The 22,079-nt window shown below is 38.2% G+C and overlaps 1 protein-coding gene across 2 annotated transcripts in view; it reads left to right on the top strand.

Moving 5' to 3' along the window:
• The window catches only part of trrap (transformation/transcription domain-associated protein), a 170,029-nt gene that overhangs the window by 124,339 nt on the left and 23,611 nt on the right, over positions 1-22,079 (top strand). For both annotated transcript variants that reach the window (XM_061909070.1, XM_061909069.1), the window contains 8 exons: positions 916-1,034; positions 1,156-1,302; positions 5,686-5,786; positions 7,689-7,890; positions 10,769-10,930; positions 15,744-15,834; positions 15,926-16,131; positions 18,560-18,821. In XM_061909070.1, the coding sequence (XP_061765054.1) occupies positions 916-1,034; positions 1,156-1,302; positions 5,686-5,786; positions 7,689-7,890; positions 10,769-10,930; positions 15,744-15,834; positions 15,926-16,131; positions 18,560-18,821 (1,290 nt within the window). The remainder of the gene's footprint in view (positions 1-915; positions 1,035-1,155; positions 1,303-5,685; positions 5,787-7,688; positions 7,891-10,768; positions 10,931-15,743; positions 15,835-15,925; positions 16,132-18,559; positions 18,822-22,079) is intronic.

Here is a 22,079-nt window from a genome sequence, read left to right as displayed (position 1 = left end):
CGAATCTGAAACACAAGTACAAGACCTTGTTATCAATCTGTCATCTAATAAAATAGGCAAAATGTCTGCATCCTATACGTACATAAAGTAAATATTATTATAACCAATGGTAATTATAGGCGTGGCACAGTGGGAGAGTGGCCGTGCGCAACCCGAGGGTCACTGGTTCAAATCCCACCTAGAACCAACCTTGTCACGTCCGTTGTGTCCTGAGCAAGACACTTCACCCTTGCTCCTGATGGTTGCTGGTTGGCGCCTTGCATGGCAGCTCCCTCCATCAGTGTGTGAATGTGCGGGAGAATGGGTAAATGTGAAAGTAGTGTCAAAGCGCTTTGAGTACCTTGAAGGTAGAAAAGCGCTATACAAGTACAACCCATTTATCATTTATTTATCATTTATATCTTAAATCAGCATGTGCAGCTTAGCTATGACTACTCGTGTTTAGCTGTCAAATGCTGTTTACTAAATAACACATCGGACATTTCAACTGTATATCAAAAGCCATCAATGTTTCATATATAGCTCTTAAAGTGTAAGAAAATTCCTTCTTTTAGTAATGATCCAAATGTATCCATTGGGAGCGTCCACAAATAAATGATTGTTTGGCAAACACTCTTAAATGTTGGCACATTTAAAAATTGAAGTCTACTATATAATACAGTACTGCAGTTGCAAATGGGAAATCTAAGAAAACTAGATATGAAAACCAGCATGCACAGTTATCATAATCTGTTACCTTTTAATGATACATAAAAAAAATTAAAGGATTAACATTTATTAACACATGAACACCCACAAAAGTATCAAAAATTGGTAACGTTAAGTACTGGTATCAATTCCCATGTACTGGTAATTGGTACCGTATCGATTCAAATGTGACATCTTGCTTTCCATCCTAATTTTTCCTCTCTGTAGCCATAGTGACGGCATATGAGACTAACACGCAGCATGATCCAAATAACAACAACGCCATGTTGGGAGTTCACGCCTCAGCATCTGCTATCATTCAATATGGCAAGATAGGACGCAAACAGGTGAGTCATGAATACACTAAGAAGATAGTGCCACCTTTACAGCTGTTGAAACATTTCCAGTAAAAGCTAACGTAATAAAGGCATCGTTATATATTTACCATTTTCTTGCAACACAAAACAGGGCTTGGTGAACGTTGCTCTGGACATTCTAAGTCGTATCCACACCATCCCAACGGTGCCTATCGTTGACTGCTTCCAGAAAATCAGACAACAAGTTAAATGCTACTTACAGCTGGCTGGTGTCATGGGAAAGAATGAATGTATGCAGGTGAGGATTTGGAAACTTTGTGTTATACACAATCAAATAGAAGATGTACGTAAATAGAGCTCATTAAATAAACTCTTTGGTCTGTCTGAGACAGGTCTCAAACGTGCAGAACTCTGCAAACAAGTCATACAAAATAAACTTGTTCTATTTGCATTACATTTTATGCCTCTATTACATTCTCTGCAACTGTCTCATTAAACATTTTATTGGAACAATATATGGTAATTAGTGTGATCAAAACACAGCAACTGACCCACTGTAATTTAAATCATTTTAATTGAATTCCCTTTAGCCCTCGGTTGCCATTCAGCTGACAGATTTGATCACATTGTAAAATTACAGCTTGTCAAAACAATGACTATAAACCTGACCGCTGCAGCCATGTCAGTATCTAACAAGGGTCCCCAAACGTTTTGACTCAGGGGGGCCCCATTGGGTTAAAAGAATATATATTTATATGTATATATATAAATGTATATATTTATGTGTATGTATGTATGCATATCTATCTATCTATATATACATATACATATATACAAATATATATACATGTATGTATATATACATATATATATGTATATATATATATATATATATATATATATATACATATATATACAGTACATGTGTGTATACAAACCCCGTTTCCATATGAGTTCGGAAATTGTGTTAGATGTAAATATAAACGGAATACATCCATCCATCCATCCATTTTCTACTGCTTATTCCCTTTCGGGGTCGCGGGGGGCGCTGGCGCCTATCTCAGCTACAATCGGGCGGAAGGCGGGGTACACCCTGGACAAGTCGCCACCTCATCGCAGGGCCAACACAAATAGACAGACAACATTCACACTCACATTCACACACTAGGGACAATACAATGATTTGCAAATCCTTTTCAACCCATATTTAATTGAATGCACTACAAAGACAAGATATTTGAAGTTCAAACTCATAAACTTTTTTTTTTTTTAAATAACCATTAATTTACAATTTCATGGCTGCAACACATGCCAAAGTAGTTGGGAAAGGGCATGTTCACCACTGTGTTACATCACATTTTCTTTTAACAACACTCAATAAATGTTTGGGAACTGAAGAAACTAATTGTTGAAGCTTTGAAAGTGGAATTCTTTACCATTCTTGCTTTATGTACAGCTCAAGTTGTTCAACAGTCTGAGGTCTTGTTGCCGTATTTTACGCTTCATAATGCGCCACACATTTTTATGGGAGACATGTCTGGACTGCAGGCGGACCAGGAAAGTACCCGCACTGTTTTACTACAAAGCCACGCTGTTGTAACACGTGGCTTGGCATTGTTTTGCTGAAATAAGCATGATAACGTTGCTTGGATGACAACATATGTTGCTCCAAAACGTGTATGGACCATTCAGCATTAATGGCGCCTTCACAGATGTGTAAGTTACCCATGCCTTGGGCACTAATACACCCCTATACCATCACAGATGCTGGCTTTTGAACTTTGCGCCTGTAACAATCCGGATGGTTATTTTCCTCTTTGTTCCGGAGGACACCACGTCCACAGTTTCCAAATATAATTTGAAATGTGGACTCGTCAGACCACAGAACACTTTTCCACTTTGCATCAGTCCATCTTAGATGAGCTCGGGCCCGGCGAAGCCGGTGGCGTTCCTTGGTGTTGTTGATAAATGGCTTTCGCTTTGCATAGTAGAGTTTTAACTTGCACTTACAGATGTAGCGACTAACTGTAGTTACTGACAGTGGTGATATCCTTTACACACTGATGTTGGTTTTAGATGCAGTACCTCCTGAGGGATCAAAGGTCCGTAAAATCATCGCTTACGTGCAGTGATTTCTCCAGATTCTCTGAACCTTTTGATGATTTTACGGACCGTAGGTGGTAAAATCCCTAAATTCCTTGCAATAGCTTGTTGAGAAATGTTGTTCTAAAATTGTTCAACAATTTGCCTACAAATTGGTGACCCTTGTCCCATCCTTGTTTGTAAATTACTTAACATTTCATGGAGGCTGCTTTTATCCCCAATCATCGCACCCAACTGTTCCCAATTAGCCTGCACACCTGTGGGATGTTCCAAATAAGTGTTTGATGAGCATTCCTCAACTTAATTAGTATATATTACCATCTTTCCCAACTTCTTTGTCACGTGTTGCTGGCATCAAATTCTAAAGTTAATGATTATTTTCCCCCCAAAAATTTTTATCAGTTTGAACATCAAATATGTTGTTTTTGTAGCATGAATATGGGTTGAAAATGATTTGCAAATCATTGTATTCCGTTTATGTTTACATCTAACACAATTTCCCAAATCATATAGAAACGGGTTTTGTAAATATATATGAATGTATATATGTATGTACGGTATATATATATATGTACATGTGTGTATATATCCATTTTTTTCCATTTTCTACCGCTTATTCCCTTTTGGGGTCGCGGGGGGCGCTGGCGCCTATCTCAGCTACAATCGGGCGGAAGGCGGGGTACACCCTGGACAAGTCGCCACCTCATCGCAGGTGTGTATATATATATATATATATATATATACATGTGTGTATATATATATATATATATATATATATATATATATATATATATATATATATATATATATATACATGTGTGTGTATATGAAAATATATATATATATGTATATACATAGATACATATACATACTGTGTGTGTGTGTGTGTGTGTGTGTGTGTGTGTGTGTGTGTGTGTGTGTGTGTGTGTGTGTGTGTGTGTGTGTGTGTGTGTGTGTGTGTGTGTGTGTGTGTGTGTGTGTGTGTGTGTGTGTGTGTGTGTGTGTGTGTGTGTGTGTGTGTGTGTGTGTGTGTGTGTGTGTGTGTGTGTGTATTGGGCTGGGCGATATGGCAAAAAAAAAAAAAAAATTCTGACTAAATTAGTGAGTGTGTTGATTCTCCCTGTTGGGACCAATAAAGTCACATAGACGTTCTGAGTGCCTGCAAGTGTAAATATGTGTGTGTGTGCATATACTGTATGTATATGTATATATATATATGGATATGTGTATGTATACAATATAGGGCTGGGCGATATGGACCAAAGCTGATACTGTGGTATTTTTAGTCCATCTTTTAAAAAAAAAAATGTGCAAATTGCTTAGGGTTGTCTCAAGTTTTTTACGGCTCGATAACCAGTGTTGAGTACTCAGATAATTTTTTTTGTAAATACTAAGGTAATATTTTGTTTATTCTTTTAAAGTAATTAGTTAGCCATTACTATGTCAAAGCATTGTTGTTCATTTACGTTAGGTTTATATCCTCACACTTGTGCGCAGGATAGTTGGAGCTCCTACTCGCTCATTTGTTATTGTTTATAAACTCAATAAATTGTTTGCACATTATTTTATACATGCCACAATAATATCGTACCGTGGCCTTAATACTGTGTTAATATTGTATCGTGAGATTTTGATATTGTTACATCCCTACTAGGTAAATATGTATGTAGTAAGAGTGTAAAAAAAAATATGATTTTCGAATGAATCGCGATTCTTATTTGTCACGATTCTTAATCGATTCAAAAATAGAAGATGTAGGATTTATAATATTATCAGAAACGATCAGAGACACATCAGTTTGTTAAAGCATTAATTACAACAAGCTTTAGTAACGGACTGAACAACATATTGACGCCCCCATCACTAAAATATGAAATGCAATCAATAAAACCTTGAATATTAAAAGTCTGTGAACCACTCCTACCTTGTTTATGTCCCTGACGACCTGATTAAAGTTTTGTTATAGAAATATCAAGCAGCTAAAATGCTGTTTCGATGTTGTCTTCTAATATTAACATGAGGACATGCTATAGGCCGGATTGTAAAAACTAATGGGCCTGCAGACCCTAGTTTGAGGACCCTTGTTACATTATTTAAATACTTGTCTGGGAGCCGATGCTTCTGAGCCATAACTTTGATTACGAAGAGTCATAATTGCGAAAAAACTGTTTAAAGTAGCTTTTGGTGAAGTGTTACATCCCCAAGTTCTGGTGTAAACATATCTCAGGGGCTTACACTTAAGCTCACTGAGAGCTCTGATTAGTAGAAAAGGTTCAGCACACCACATGCCATTAAAAGTGCCAAAAAACACCCTCTCTCTTTCCCTCCTCCTTCAAATATTCTCTGGCTTGCACTTTCTCTTCCCCTCTCTCTGGCTACACATCGTTTGTCACAGCAGTACATTGGGGACAACTAATCAGAGGCTCGCCGTAATGGAATTTTAGGTCCCTTAACGCTTCTCTTACATCTTAATGATCACCTGTGATGACGGCGGCGTCCAACACAGATTGTCATCTTCTTTGCGACGTCTTCCCTTTATGTGATCTCAGTTTTTTTCCCTTCTGTCATTGTCCGTTAGGGTCTGGAGGTGATCGAGTCCACCAACTTGAAGTACTTTACCAAGGAGATGACGGCCGAGTTCTACGCCCTCAAGGGCATGTTCCTGGCTCAGATCAACAAGTATGGATGCTACTTGCCTACTTTGTATTGTTACTTAGCATCATCTTTTGGACTTTTAGAAATTAAGAAACTACTACACATACACACTGAACGGGACATCAAAAAAAGTTAATGGCTAAAGCGTCAATTGAAAGTCGGGGTGGTTGAGCCAAATGTTGGTGCTATAGATGCCACGTATAGTATCATTATGTAAATAATTTTAAAGTAATTAGATTGCTTTTTTTTAATTATTATTATTGCAAACTCATTTTTGGTCGTTTTTGTTAAGTGTTTACAAACTCAGGGACTAAGTCTTTGGATCCAGGAAGGCTTTGTGGGCAAAACCCAAATAAGTTATATGAGAGACAATAATTTAAATGAGCGCCAATAGCAGTTTTTATTTTGTTTACTTATTGTGCACTACCCACTTAAAAAATATATGTTTTCAAAGGATGTTGAGAGGTTTTCAAGTGCAACTGTACGTTGGTCCCGGACAGCTGCAGGTGCAATTGTATTGTATGAGCTGCAAGGCTGGCCTGTGGCCCATCATGGCTATCCTCCATATCCCAACTACCCTCAGCTTCCCTTTTTCCCAACCCTGTCATCTCTGACGTGACATGCTATCCTTGGGGGGGTAAAAGACAAATTGAGGAAGCCTTATTAAATGTATACGCAGCTCAATAATTAACTGGAGGCAATTTGCAGGAATCTCTGTGATCAGCAGAACTTGCCTCTACCTCAGCAGGGTTTATTGCAATCATTAAGTTTCCTCTAACCGGGGGAGAATTAACAGCAAGAGTGGTGGTTATGGGTTGAGAGAGCTCTATGTGCTTGTGTATGTGTGCCAAAAATTTTGGGATTGTTCAATTTAACAGGTGTCAAAGATTTGACAAGCTGTTGGGTGCCGTGGCTCCTGCTGTGTTAGCTGGTAGAAGCATTTAATATACTTTAGTACTAGCAAAGTGACAGTGGCAACCCCATTAAGCATTACCAAAACGTCTTTGGCTCTGACTCCCATAGCAATCAAGCCCCCATTTCTTAATCACATGCCAAACTGCCTTTCATAATAACATTCCTAAATTGATTGGCTTGGGAGACATTTGCTGTAATAAGGAAGCACTCCTAACATGCACATCCTCGAGACTTTTTCATTGACAGGCCTGTCTGCTTATTTTGACTGCAGAACGGCACGTCTCAAATAGTATGTCTTATTGATCAATTGTTGAAAAGTGTAAAAATAATTCAGGCCATGTGCCAAAGAGTGATTAAAAAACTGCTTGTTGTGATGTAAAAAATAATTTCCCCTGCAGCATAAATTTTGCAATCGGGTCTGCCGCCACTTCTTACCTATCTTTCCCTTAAGCGCGTGTTATTGAATTTTTAGGATTGGAAAGTGTGACTACTAGATTGTAGAAAAAGATAACAAAATAATCCCAAGCATTCTCAATGTTATCACGCTGCCGATTTCTCAAAGCTCAAGCAATGCTCTTCATGGTTAACGTGTTTATACACTGATGGATATTGCCCTTACAATCAGGTTTTCGCCTTACGAGGCCTCAATCAATTCAGAAATAAATAGCCGGATTCTGAGCTCCTATATATCAGCCAGCGTTAAATACATTGGTCTATGCCGGTTGACATTGTTAAGTTGAACTTGTTTTGTATTATAGCAAGCTGAGTGACCATGATTTCAGACTGTGCTAAATGTTTATTTAATGCTGCAATAGCAAATACAGCAAAAAAAAATGGTTCAGGACTTCAGATTAATGCAGTGATGCTCAATTTTTAATATATTTTCTCTCGTATTCTGGGTCAAGAGCTTTTTTATATGTATTCTTCATTCTTCAAGCCCTTATATGAAAACTTCAACCTCAGTCTTTTTATGGCTTCTGCTAACTAAAAACCTTCACCTTGTTTTTGCAGGTCAGAAGAAGCCAATAAAGCCTTTTCAGCCGCAGTGCAGATGCACGATGTCTTGGTGAAGGCCTGGGCGATGTGGGGTGACTACTTGGAGAATATCTTTGTGAAGGATCGCCAGCTCCACCTCGGAGTCTCTGCTATTACCTGTTACCTTCACGCTTGCCGCCACCAAAACGAGAGCAAGTCCCGCAAGTACCTCGCAAAGGTGAGAAAATGATGCAGAAATATTTTAAAAGAATAGAGTTGTGGATGTTCAGCAAGGGTATTCAACTACATTGTTTTGGTGCCACATTTCCAGACAGGTCAGGCTCAGGGGGAACAGACTTTTCCCTTCACTATTATTCTTATTTTGTTTACACAGGAGCACTCTGTTGTTTCTAAGGACCTTCTACAAAATAGAAAGTGAAATATCATCTCTATGACATTACTGGCACTTATTTAGGAAACTGCTGCAAAAATGTGAGTTTCCCATAAGTATTTTGAACTGAACGTACGGGTCACCAGTTGAATAGCCTAAATGATGAAAAAAAGAGACCATAAAATGGAACCTTGAGGAGCACTACTAGTTTAACTAAACAAGTCAAACAAATGACTAATGACTGCACCTGAAGTAAACAAGCTACAGCAACACCTTAGTTAAATGAATCACATTACAAACATTTTTTGAAAAAAGAGGACTTAAAGGGGTGCTTTGAGGAATTCCTCAATTATGTGAATCACAAATTTGACCATTGGTGTTCTATGTTTGCTAGGTAGGGTTACAATGTCGATGCTAGGATCTGGCAATGTGTTTACAGTGGTCCAAATTCAAAATGTCTTGATAATAGGGGCTGTGTGTTGAGTAATTTTCAGTGGATAGTACATATACTGTATATTGCTATACAAGCAGTATACTGACTAATGTTGCACGATGTGAACCAAAATATACGATACCGATAGAGGTAATTTTATACAAGGATAAATATTACATATCTTGTTTTTGCCCTGGATTCAATTGAATATAAGTTCAAAAGGATTTGCAAATCATTGTATTCTGTTTTTATTTACAATTTACACAACGTGCCAACTTCACAGGTTTTGGGTTTTGTACAAAAAGGACACAACAATTACATAACAGAATTTTTTATTTTAATTTTAAATGAAAAGTATTTATAGTGCCAGCTCCTTTTTTTTTTACAGTATATGCAAGGTCATCTCAACTCATGGGAGTTTAGAGATGGCATCTGTAATTTCTCACTTCTTGCGGCACTGCTTATCATAGATGCTACGCTATAGACAACAGGTCTGTCTGGGTCGTTTGGTGTGTTTATCTTTTCATCACATTGTGTTTTTTTAAGCAACGTTCGTACTTTGTCGCTTTTGCGAAAATAATTAAGGGCAGGAAGTGTCACTAGTTTCTCTTTTGGTTTTGTTGGTTTAGCTTCCATTCGGCTTGTGTGTCTCTGCTTTTAGCGGACTGCTACGCTGTTGATTTTGTTACCGCACAGTTAGAGTGGCCATCTTGCAATCACAGGGTTACCGGTTCGATCCTGGTTTGAAGAGCTCATGTCAAGGTGTCCCAGAGCAATACACTGAAGCCCTAACTGCTCCTGATGGGTTGTGGTTTACAACACCTTGCATGGCAGCTACCACCATCAGTGCGTGTATGAATCAGTGAATGTGATGTATAATGTAAAGCACTTTGAGTATTAATCCAAGTATAATAAAGCGCTAAATAATTACAGACTGTTTACCATTAGCCAACCCCCACATGCTAAAACTGCGATCTCAACAATAGAAAAATATATTGTTTGGGACGTTTTTGTCATACTATGCACAGCAAAAACACTGACTACTCTAAAGTTTATCCAATTTGTATTCTATAGTACTCTCTTGAGAACATACACTGTAATATCAATCGTTGTTAAAATGTGAGTGGTAGGCATACTTTTTTGAGGCATTGCAAAATGCTATATTTCTATACTTCAGCTATGGATGTTGATCATGTATTCATGAAATGCAGAAAGTGATTTCACTGCCTTCATTGGGACTCAGCTGCCATTGGATCTCGTTTAATTCATACCCAGAGCTTTCAGATTTATTAGTGTATTTAAGCATCAGCAACCTCACTTCTGCACCTGCAAAAGCACCTTTCTCCCCAGTAGACCTTTTTTCCAAAAAGGGTCATTGTTAATTCCCCATTGCCGAGACCCTACACAGACTATACATTATTGGTTCTGATAGGACGGAACGCGTTTTATTCCACCATCAGCCTCAGTCGTAATTTGAATGCTCACAGTCCAACGGTAGTCTGTGTGGATGGGTTCCCACGGAAGATCAATGGAGAATTGGAATCCTCTTACACGGATGGTCTAATAGTCTCCCCTGACACTCCAATCTCACAGCCCTCCACACGGGCCAACTTTTTTTCAAACAGTCAGACTAATGCTATCGTACTCGCCAGTCAGGCATACCCTGTGTGGGAGGTAACGAGGCGGACTCCTTGCTAACAAGGATTGCGCCTGCTTACTCAGACACTCCAAAACATTCATTGCGGCTCCTTCCCAATTTCTCCAGTCCTGTCTGTGCTTAAGCGCAATACTGTATGCGCTGTCGTTATAGATGAGAATTTCTGGCCAGCAGGTCGGGGGATACTTTCATCGGCGAAAGGATACAACATTACAACAGTGCCAAATGCGATGTGAAATTGAAGCACATTAACCAAAATTATTTTCATGCTGGCCTGCTATACTTTTCAAAGGCTGTTGTTGACCCATGGATGCTGAGTGGGCATTGCCTCCCACTGATGGCTGAAGCCTATTGACCAGTCATTACCAGTGATTATGTGCGGTCTGGAACCTGGTTGTTTCGACAACGTTTGTCAATGCAAACACGGTCTCATCTTTTTATGGACACAGCAATTAGCCAAAAAGTGCTTTGCATCAATCTCCAACCCCCCTCTCGCTGTGTAGAGCCGAACAAGACACAGTCTAACAATAGAAAAATCATCCTGGCTGCTTTGTGTCAAATTCAGTATTTCCATGTAGATGCTCTCCTCTATTACTTTCAAACTGACCTTCATCCATTCTCACAATGCATTTTAGGTCCTGTGGCTCCTCAGTTTTGATGACAAGAACACCCTAGCAGACGCAGTTGACAAGTACTGCATCGGCGTCCCGCCCATTCAGTGGCTGGCATGGATACCTCAGCTGCTCACCTGCTTGGTTGGTTCTGAAGGCAAGCCATTGCTCAACCTCATAAGCCAGGTACCTATATCCTTAATCTCATAGTACCCCAGTGTCAAGCAGCCCTCAACTATAAGGCTATTACAGTGAAATCTCGATTTACAAACCGTCATTGTACAAACAACAGACAGAAAAAAAATATGCTTTGGTGTATGAACCTCGGGTCGGTGTACAAACCTTTCATCCACCCATGCAGCGCCGCCAATTTCTTCCTACACCACGGTGATCGTGGGTGGGGTATTTTGTATGCCGTGATTGTGTTTTTTTTTACCTTTTTACCAGATAAATTCTACTTTTGCTATCTCAATATGAGTCCAAAGAAATCAATGATCAAGCGCCGTGTGCTATGAAACATTCAGGAAGTATCTACAGTGTTGTTGTTACTGTCTTATCCCCAAGTCCCTTCTTTCTGCTGCAGGCAAAAAAGGTTAACCGATAAGATAAAGTGGACTTGATTTTTTTATTAATAATTATTGTCCAACCTTGCTGTTTAATTTAAGGAGGTTTGTCAAAATGAAAACAGTTCCGACTCTTGTTTTTGTTTGGGCTTTGTTATTAAATATGTAGTTGATCTGTCAGCTCTTTGTCATTTTTGTTTAACATACAGTACTGTATTGCTGTGTACAAACAAACCTTTACTGAAATATGAACTTTAGTCAAGGCTGAAACCCAGTTTTTCATATTTACATAAGTTTGCTTCAATATACAAACTGACCTATTTACACACTTAGTTCAAGAACCAGTTAAGTTTGTAAATCGACGGTCCACTGTACCACCATGCTTGACTGAGGGTAAAACACAAATATCTACCTCACTTGTGTTTCCAACTATTCAGACAATAACTATGTATTTGGTCATTTGTATACTGCTTTACAAGCTGTACACTTGCTACTTTAAAGCAGTGGTTCTCAACCTTTTTTCAGTGATGTACCCCCTGTGAATTTAAAAAAAATTAAAGTACCCCTTTATCAGAGCAAAGGATTTTTGGTTGGAAAAAAAAGAGATAAAGAAGTAAAATACATCACTATATCAGTTTCTGATGTATTAAATTGTATAACAGTGCAAAATATTACTCTTTTGTAGCGGTCTTTCTTGAACTATTTGGAAAAAAAGATATAAATATAACTAAAAACTTGTTGAAAAATAAACAAGTGATTCAATTATAAATAAAGATTTCTACACATAGAAGTAATCATCAACTTAAAGTGCCCTCTTTGGGGATTGTAATAGAGATCCATCTGGATTCATGAACTTAATTCTATACATTTCTTCACAAAAAAAGACATCTTTAACATCAATATTTATGGAACATGTCCACAAAAAATCTAGCTGTCAACACTGAATATTGCATTGTTGTATTTTTTGTTGACAGTTTATGAACTTACATTCATATTTCATTGAAGTATTATTCAATAAATACATTTATAAAGGATTTTTGAATTGTTGTTATTTTTAGAATATATTTACAATAATCTTTCGTACCTCTTGGCATACCGTCAAGTACCCCCAGGGGTACGTGTACCCCCATTTGAGAACAACTGCTCTAAAGTATAGCCATCTTATTTATTTCTATAGTATTATCTCTTTCTTAAGTGTGAAGCGTGTGCTGCGTCGAGGTAATATTCCATCTTAGCCTGATAGAAAGTGGGCAAATCAGTCAGTCTCATGTTTGGATATTGGTCACTGAGATTTATTAACCATGTTTGTGTTGCCTTCCTCCCTCCATGTATTCAGTTCAGTATCTGCCTTGTATGTTAGCATCCGTGTTCATACGCCTCTGCCTAATCGCCACAAATTAAATGCATTCACCCTCAAAGTGGCCTCTTTCTATTTTGCTTTTTTTGGGGGTTTTTTGTTTTTTTTGCCAATTGCGCATTCAAGTTACCCCACTTCTACTTTGACATTTATTGGCTTTCACTAAACCTCGTAAAATTGGATTTTTAATTATTTGCCCAGGAAAAATAGTTTTAACGTTAATATGGAACGCATCCGCAAGACAGGCACAGAGCAAGTAATTAATGCGAGGACTAATTTGCGTAGGGTAATGGAGTATTATTTCTGCAAGATTTAAAGAGGCTGATCTTCAAGCATTCATTCACTCTCTCTGTAGAGCATCAATCTTGTTCCGATGATTTCCTTTTTTTGCTGGTGATGACAAGGAAACATCTTCATCCATTGGGAGAATGTACACGTTTTTACCGGTTTCTCTCTTTGATCCGTGCGACCCCTCTGTAATGACTGATGAGTAAAAAAGGTAAATGTCATTCATTTCAATGCTCGGTATGTAAAGAAAGAATCCTGTTAATGCATGGTGGGCTTTATCTCTGCCACTTCCCTGCATTATTTAGAATTATTCCTTGGCGGTGGGATGTTTAAAAAAAAAAGAAAAAGAAAAACGTATGTTGAAAAATTGATGAAGGTGAGGGAAAGAGCGCCCTGGGGTAGGCGGCTCGATGAATGAGAAGTTAGGAGAGAATATCAGCAGCTCCTCTCACACGCTTGTCGCCCCCTTCTTGTCAACCGTTCACCCTCAATACCCTCAGCCCACCTTCGCTTCACCCAAATAGAACATTACCATTAGCGTGCTGATCTCTGGTTCGCCCTCCTCCTCACTGTTTCTCATTCTTTTATGTTTAATGCTGCTCTTAGATGCCAACTAGGTCTTCCTCTTCCTCTTGCCACTAAGATCTTCTTCTTCCTGTTCCCTACCCTTGCCATTTCCAATTTGTAAATCTTCCATGCAATAAATAGACTTTACACGTTGAGTTTAGGTAAGAGTTGCAAGCAAAAGTAGATTATTTTTTTTACATTCCGGCTGCACTTTGAGTACTGAGATTGACGGTGCTTATCAACGGTTTTATCTTACCACAGAGGAATAAAGTAAAGAGTAGAAGGAAGTATTACACTACACAAAAAAGCAACTCTTCTATCAGCTCTTTTTACAACACAGTTATTTGTATCTGTCGCATATGTGTCCTAATTTTGGTGTTCCTACAACCAAGCTAAGGCCCGATTTTTTTCAAATCTTATTAGAGTCACAGTAGACCTGTCCTAGGAAATTCTTAACTTCTTAACATGACCACTATAGCTAGGCTGTTTAATTAAAATGATCAGAGGGACACATTTTCATAAAAGCTAAGTTACAGTATAATGTATATTTTGTAGTGGGGGAAAACGTCAGAAAATCCATGGTTCGGATTTTGTCATAATTTTGTGATACAGTGTTAGGTTTGGTTTGATTTGGTGTACATTGTTGTTCTTTATAAAACGCCAGAATACCATACATCTCAATGATCCACCATTGCTATTTTCCAGCTGTGGTTCTTACAAAAATATCTTATGAAATAAAACTAAAAAAAGCTCCTACATTGGGCTGCGACAAATAATCGATTAAATTGATTGATTCGATTTGTAAAAAAGCTTTGATTTATATTATGTTGCTTCGATTAATCGTTTATTGAGTGCAACTAATGAACATTTATAAAATCCCTATTGCACAGAGTGTCCGTAACTTTAAATACGTGGACATAGTTTACGCACATCCGATGCAATAGAGCACACAATAGGGTGGTGGTGTGTGTGCGCCGTGATCTGCGTGGCGGCAAACAGCGGAAGATTTTTCTTAATGCACACATGTTAAAAATGTAATTTCAATGCTGTTGATGTGCAATTATTAGAACAAAAAATAAAGGTTATGGTAAGCAGAATAACAATGTTTTTATTTCCAATATTTCCCTCAAATACCTTTTATCCGATTGATTGATCAATTGAACAAACGAATCGATAGATTACTCAGTTACTAAAATAATCGATAATTGCAGCCCTATTCCTAAAGCACTAGCCCTGGAATTAGTGTAAACAAAAAATTTAACCGTATTATCTTTATAACCACATTTTATACCATCATTATAAAATTACGTACAAGCTTTAACAGCACTTAATCAAAACAAAAATGTTGATTAAATTCAAACATGGGTTATCTTTGTAGTTTGAATGCAGACTTAGCCGTTTTTTATGTGGTCATTTCAAAATTGTTTAGTTAGGGTGAGGGTGGTTAAGAGTTTCGAGGATGATTGAGTGGTTCCGTATACATGATTTCGGGATATGAACAATCCTATTCATGATGACAGCATTTGTCAAATGTATGTAAATTTCCGTGAACAGTACATTACGTTTTTATTGACTAATAGCGTGATTCTGTTTGCCGCGTTAACGCCAAGCATACATGGTCCTATTTCGCCACTCAATGAGCACACGTATAATCAAAACTTCACATTGATGCTCTGATCTGATTAGTAACACAAATAACCATCTCAGGTCAATTGAACGATTCAGATTTATTCATAGATTTTTTAGATTTGATTAATCTTCATCTACAGATAATGTTTCATGCACACTTCGAAGAAGAAACTCTGACCAAGGGTCATCTTATGAATTAAACACAAAAATCTGTATTTAGTGTGATTGCTTATCACTTTGAGAAAATAGCTTGTTTTGAAGTGACTTCTTTGTTTTTACAACTTAATCACTCTTATATTTAACTATTTAGCTCCTTGCAGTATCGTCAGTGACTTTTTGTGAAAGTCTTGAGGGCAATTTCATCATCAATCGCCTTCACTTTTGCATTCCCTTTCCTCTGACGCAGTGCTTCAAACACCCCGACTGTTACAGCAGCGGTCTGTGGCTATATCAAAGTGATCTCTCTTGACTCACACACAAGCAATTTCTTTATCTCTCTCTCCCATCTCTGTATGCCTCCTCCATCTCCTTCGCAGTCCATCAGGGGATTGGGGGTTATACAAAATGTAACATGTGACCCTCTTTTTCCCACCAGGTGGGACGAGTATACCCCCAGGCTGTCTACTTTCCCATTCGTACCCTTTACCTGACACTTAAGATCGAGCAGAGGGAGCGCTACAAAAGTGGTATGTAAACATGTTGGCACTATGTTGAAAATTTGGTATCCTGATGTATACATAGCAATAGAAATATTTTCCTAAAAATGCTGTACTTTAGACTCGTCAGGACAACAACAGCCCACTTCAGTAGGAGCCCAGTCTCATACAGGGACCTCAGATCCAGGGCCAATCAGGGCCACAGCCCCGATGTGGCGCTGCAGCCGAATCATGCACATGCAGCGTGAGCTACACCCCACCTTGCTGTCTTCCCTGGAGGGCATTGTGGACCAGATGGTGTGGTTCAGAGAGAACTGGCATGAAGAGGTGAGAACATAAGTGCTAGTTTCATGATACTGTACTCCATCTGTGCAAATGTGTGAACGCAACCTGGTCGTCCACATGACCCCAGCTTGGCTCGTGTCGCTCTCCATCGCTTCCTGTTATGCTACAAGGTGTTAGGTGGCGTATTAAGCCGGAAGTTGGTCACTGCTAGACATTTTCTGATAACCACCTTTTATGTTGGTGTTTATGATATTATAATAATTATATAGCAATCTCCCCCTCTGTCTTCCTTTTTTATTCTTTCTATCCCTTTCTGTGCCAGACATTAATATAAATCCATTTAATAAAGTAAAATATAATTAAGGCAACAAGAGAAGTATTTCACACTTTTCTTTTGTAAAGTAAATCTGTACAGCAGATATGGGCATCTACATCAACAATTTGATTTTCCTGAGTGGCTGGACAGAGCAAAGAAACAACTACAAAATAGTTGAAATAAAAAAATGTTATTCATTCTTTTTTTCTTTTAAATGCACATCATCAACATTGTAATTGTTCTTTAACATGTGTGCATCATTGTAAAGTTAAAATAGAAAAAAACTATGCAGTTTGCTGCCACAAAGATCACAGCACTCACACACCACCACTCTGATGTGCGCTCTATTGCAGCGGGTGTGCGGAAACTGTGTCCAAGTATTTTAATTACCAGGCACTCAATGTGGTCTCAATTTCATTATTTTTTTAAAATTAGTTTCACTTATTGCTAATCAAACAATTGTTCAAAACTTTTTTTAATCAAATGAATCGATTGATCATTACAGCCAGAGAAAACATGAAAAAAAAAACAATATCTTTTAATTTTTTGGGAACTTTGCGACATTCAAATTGAACAAACAAGAAATTTAAATACTTTAAATATACAAATCAAATGATAGCTAAGTAATACAGAACTAAGTAATACATTCAAAAATAAGAAACACATTTTCATTTGCATAAATACAGAACATAGACAATTTGCAAAAAACGGCTTGCTTGTCAATACTCATAATTCTGTATGTTCGTGAATGCAACCTCATTTGCCTTAACCGTCATTGGTGCATAATGGGAAAGTCCTGTCACTTTGTTGTTGTTATGGCTACTGGCTAACTTTGCAGCGCTATCGATGTTATGAGGGCGGCAGTATCAGCGTTTTAGATAGATAGACTTTTAATCATTCCACAATGGGGATATTTTTATACGGTAGCAGTTCAGGTTTGTACATACAATTACAAAAGTAACACTTAATGAAGGATGAAGAAATGACTAATGAATAATAAACATCGTGGACTAACGATTGCACTAGGTACAGTATATGTAAAGATAAAACAAAAAACACTATCTTACCACTCGTATTTCACACCAAGAAAAAGATCACAGTAATCACATAGGTGTGTTGTAAAGTCTTATGGCTGTGAGTTGAAAAGACCTGCAGTAGCGCTCCCTCTTGCACTGTGGATGTAACAGTCTATAGCTGAAGGAGGTATTCACGGCCTCCAGAGTGTCGTGTATGGGGTGAGAGGGATTGAACCTTATGAATGTCAACTTGGTCAACATCCTTCTGTCGTCCACCTCCTCAACACTTTCTAGTGGACAGATGAGGACAGAGTCAGCTCTCTTAATCAGTTTATTAGGTCAGTTCTCGTCTCTGACCGGCCATTGGGTTTAAAAAGGGCGTCTGACTCTGTGGGCTTAATTCAGGACGCTACATTACTTGCAAGACGTTACTTGTATAATATTATCGCCAAGCACTTGTGTGGTCGGTGGCTGAGCCTGCAAAAAAGCCACATGTAGCTAAAAAATGTTTTGATCAGAGTACAACTTACTGCCGTTTACATTGACACCAGTGCCATTGTGAACCTGCAGTGCCCATCTCTTGTCCTTATTAGTTAGCAGTATAAACATGAACTTGGTCATACACAGCTGTCTATTCCTACTCAGCCATGACAATGTTAATGCGCCAGAGTTAGCGGCAGTAGTGGACGTTTTTTTAGGTGGAACGATCAATTCTAAGCCGATGGACGCTCGTTTTTTTAATATCTTTTTTGCTACGCTTTTCCGTAGTAATTATGGTAAATACAATAGTGGTCCAGTCTTGACCGAAAGTTCCTGGTCAAATTTTTGTCCCAGTCATCTTTTGGTTATCAGGTTCTAAAAGGAAAGTCTTTAGGGAAAACAGGCAACAGGAGAAGACGACTGGGAGACAGTGATGAATGGATGAGATGATGACTATAGAAGATGATTTGTAGGCAGTAGTTAATGGTTGGAGGATACTCAAGAGCAGCTGCAGGCATTTTACTTTGTTCATTCAGCATGCAAGAGTAGAGACACAAACCTCTGTGTCTTGCTTTAGAATTGATTATCATTGCTAATCTTTTCACAGTTATTTTATCACGGCCGAGATTAATACACTTGTTTATTTATGTCACTGCAGGTTTTAAGACAGCTCCAACAAGGCCTGGCAAAGTGTTACTCTGTGGCCTTCGAGAAGAGTGGTGCGGTGTCTGACGCCAAGATCACGCCACACACACTCAACTTTGTCAAGAAGCTGGTCAGCACGTTTGGCGTCGGCCTGGAGAACGTGTCCAACGTTTCCACCATGTTCTCCAGTGCTGCTTCTGAGTCCCTGGCCCGCCGTGCACAAGCCACAGCCCAGGATCCTGTCTTTCAGAAGATGAAGGGCCAGTTTACGACAGGTTAGTTCTGAAAGGGAATAACTTAAATATTTGGTTGTGAGAAGTGAGTTTGGGTGCCGAGGTCTAAAATGTCTGTGAGGCATTTTAAATGAACTCAGACACTACAGGTTGTTTTAAAAAGACATCACTATACTGAAAAACGACCAATGGAAAAACATTTCCCCTCAGTAAACCACAGTTCCCCATTACAGACAGCGTTCATGCATCCCCAGACCATAACACTAACTCCACCTGGCTTTATTCAAAAAGCAATGCACAATTATCTTGGTACTTACGGGTCTTGCCAAGTATTTATTTAGGGGCCATTCCACCATATAGGTGCCATTTGTGGCCACAGGAAATACAATAATGCATGATTAAATTAACTGTAAAATATATTTTGTTTGTGCACTAAGTATTCTTCAAATTGATCTCATTGTATATTTAATAAACACAATTTTTTAAATTTCTTGAAATCAATTTGAACACTGGAAACATGGCTTGATAAAATGATTGCGCAAGTATAACAACAGTAGTTACAAATAGCATTTGTTTGCATGTCCTAACTTTAAAAAATAAACAATATATCAGGAAACTATAATTCTAGTAATTCAGAAATGTTTTTGTTTTACTTATTTGTGTTACTTCCTTTCTGAATCTATTTTTAAGTTGTGGGGTTTTTGTTTTTTACAAAATATTAATGAACTAAAATCCACACTTAAGTTGTTTCCCTGGGTTTTCACTTGGTCCTGTTACCCTAAAACATCTGAAACTTGTGAAATAGTATACGAGCCATATGGTCCACAGAAAGTTGCATCATTCAATCCTATGCGGGCCATTGGAACGCCTAAGTTAAGTTCACATATGTATTTTGTTGTATAATTGATTACTGGTATATTGGGTTGATTACTAGGAGGGATTAATATTTAATCACAATCCAGTTACTTAAATAATCAAGTTATTTGTTAATTAAAAAAAACATGTTGAATGTGTGCAAATCACACTGTAATGTCATAAATACCATTTGACTATATTTCATGTATTTGTTAATTCTGCTGTATGTTTAAAGAAAAAAAAATGTCACTCTTACTTTCAAGTCCTGTTAGGCAAATTAGTCATCTTCGGCTTAGGAACCTTTTACAAAAATAAAATAATTGGCCTGAGATGGGGTAACACACATTTTGAGTTCATCAAATATGTGTATTATCAGATTATTTTGGGAGACTTACAAAAAGCAAATGGCACAATATGGCGGAATGGTCCTTGCACAATAAATAATAATGGCTGCGTGTTGAGTCATTTTCAGGTGACAGATCTATGCTGCTGTACAAGTTGTACACTGTATATTCTAAAGCAGGAGTCTCAAACATGCGGCCCGCGGGCCAATTGCGGCCCGCGAGATGTTATTTTGTGGCCCGCACTTTCATATGACAATTTAATGTTGATGCGGCACGCGAGTTTAATATGAACAACACTTGACATCGTCATACTTGCCAACGTTCTCAATTATCCCAGGAGTCCCCTGAAGTTCAGGGCATCCATTCTCTCGAAATCCCTGCCGATTTTTACCCAATCAACAACATTCAGGGGGTGCCATAATGGCGCTGCTTATAGCGCCCTCTACATCCTGTACAGACAGCGTGCAAGCTCAGTTATATGTTGCATTTGGCTGTGCTGTATGCACATGTGACGTTGCAAGACATATTTGATCAACAGCTACACAGGTCACACTGAGGGTGGCCGTAAAAAAAACTTTTAACACTGTTACAAATATGTGCCAGACTGGGAACCCATACCAAACAGGAATGACAAACACATTTCAGGGGAACATCCGCCCAGTAATACAACATAAACACAACAGAACAAATACCCAGAATCCCATGCAGTCCTAACTCTTCCAGGCTACAATATACACACCCCCGCTATCACCAGCCCCCCAAGCCCCCACCCTCCCTACTTGTGTTGGTTGAAGTTATGTATATTGTAGCCCGGGAGAGTTAGAGCTGCAAGGTGTTCTGGGTATTTGTTCTCTTGTGTTTAAGTTGTGTTAGGGTTCGGATGTTCTCCCAAAATGTGTTTGTCATTCTTGTTTGGTGAAGGTTCTAAATGTGGCGCATATTTGTAACAGTGTTAAAGTTGTTTAAACGGCCACCCTCAGTGTGACCTGTATGGCTGTTGACCAAGTACGTCTTGCAGCCGACAACAGTGTTCTGCACAAGTCTCACAACCTAATACAGAGCTGTCACTTTGATTGTGTGATGTAAAGGTGTGCGCGATGACAATAATGTAGAGCAGTAGTCCTATTATTGAAGGTACGTGAAACCCTGGGTGTATGTGAAGGTATGCCAAGGGACAAGTAAGATTTATTAAAACTATTCTAAAAAATAGCAGCGGTTCATAAATACTTAATAAATATTTTATTCGATAATACTTCAACAAAATATGAGTATAAGTTCATAAACTGTGAAAAAAAATGCAACAATGCAATATTCAGTGTTGACAGCTAGATTTTTTGTGGACATGTTCCATAAATATTGATGTTAAAGATTTTTTTTTTTGTGAAGAAATGTTTAGAATTAAGTTCATGAATCCAGATGGATCTTTATTTCAAATCCCAAAGGGTGCACTTTAAGTTGATGATTACTTCAATGTGTAGAAATCTTTATTTATAATTGAATCACTTGTTTATTTTTCAACAAGTTTTTTAGTTATTTTTATGTCTATTTTTCCAAATAGTTCAAGAAAGACCACTACAAATGAGCAATATTTTGCACTGTTATACAATTTAATAAATCAGAAACAGATGACATAGTGCTGTATTTTACTTCTATATCTCTTTTTTTCAACCAAAAATGCTTTGCTCTGATTAGGGGGTATTTAAATTAAAAAAATGTTCACATTGCTGAAAAAAGGTTGAGAATCACTGTTGTAGAGGAGGTTAAAGGTAGTGCAGTCACGGCAGCCCTTAATAATGTCCGCCGGGTGAAATTTGGTCCAAATTTCGGAAAATGGTTGCACTGGTAGATTGTCGGGAGGTGCACTGAAATTCAGGAGTCTCCCGGAAAAATCGTGAGGGTTGGCAAGTATGTTGCTAGGGTGGGAAAGCCAATCATAAAAGGTGAATTCATTAAAAAGTGCATGTTAGATTTTTAAAAAAATATTTTCTTGCGGCCCAGCCTCACCCAGTTTCTGCATCCAGTGGCCCCCAGGTAAATTGAGTTTGAGACCCCTGCTCTAAAGTATATACAGGTTTAATTTCTAGAGCATTATTTTTGTAAT

The sequence above is a fragment of the Nerophis ophidion genome, linkage group LG08 (assembly GCF_033978795.1).
Source record: "Nerophis ophidion isolate RoL-2023_Sa linkage group LG08, RoL_Noph_v1.0, whole genome shotgun sequence".
NCBI classification, from domain to species: domain Eukaryota; kingdom Metazoa; phylum Chordata; class Actinopteri; order Syngnathiformes; family Syngnathidae; genus Nerophis; species Nerophis ophidion.
Note: the sequence above shows the minus strand (reverse complement) of the source record. Positions and strands in the feature narration are given on the sequence as shown.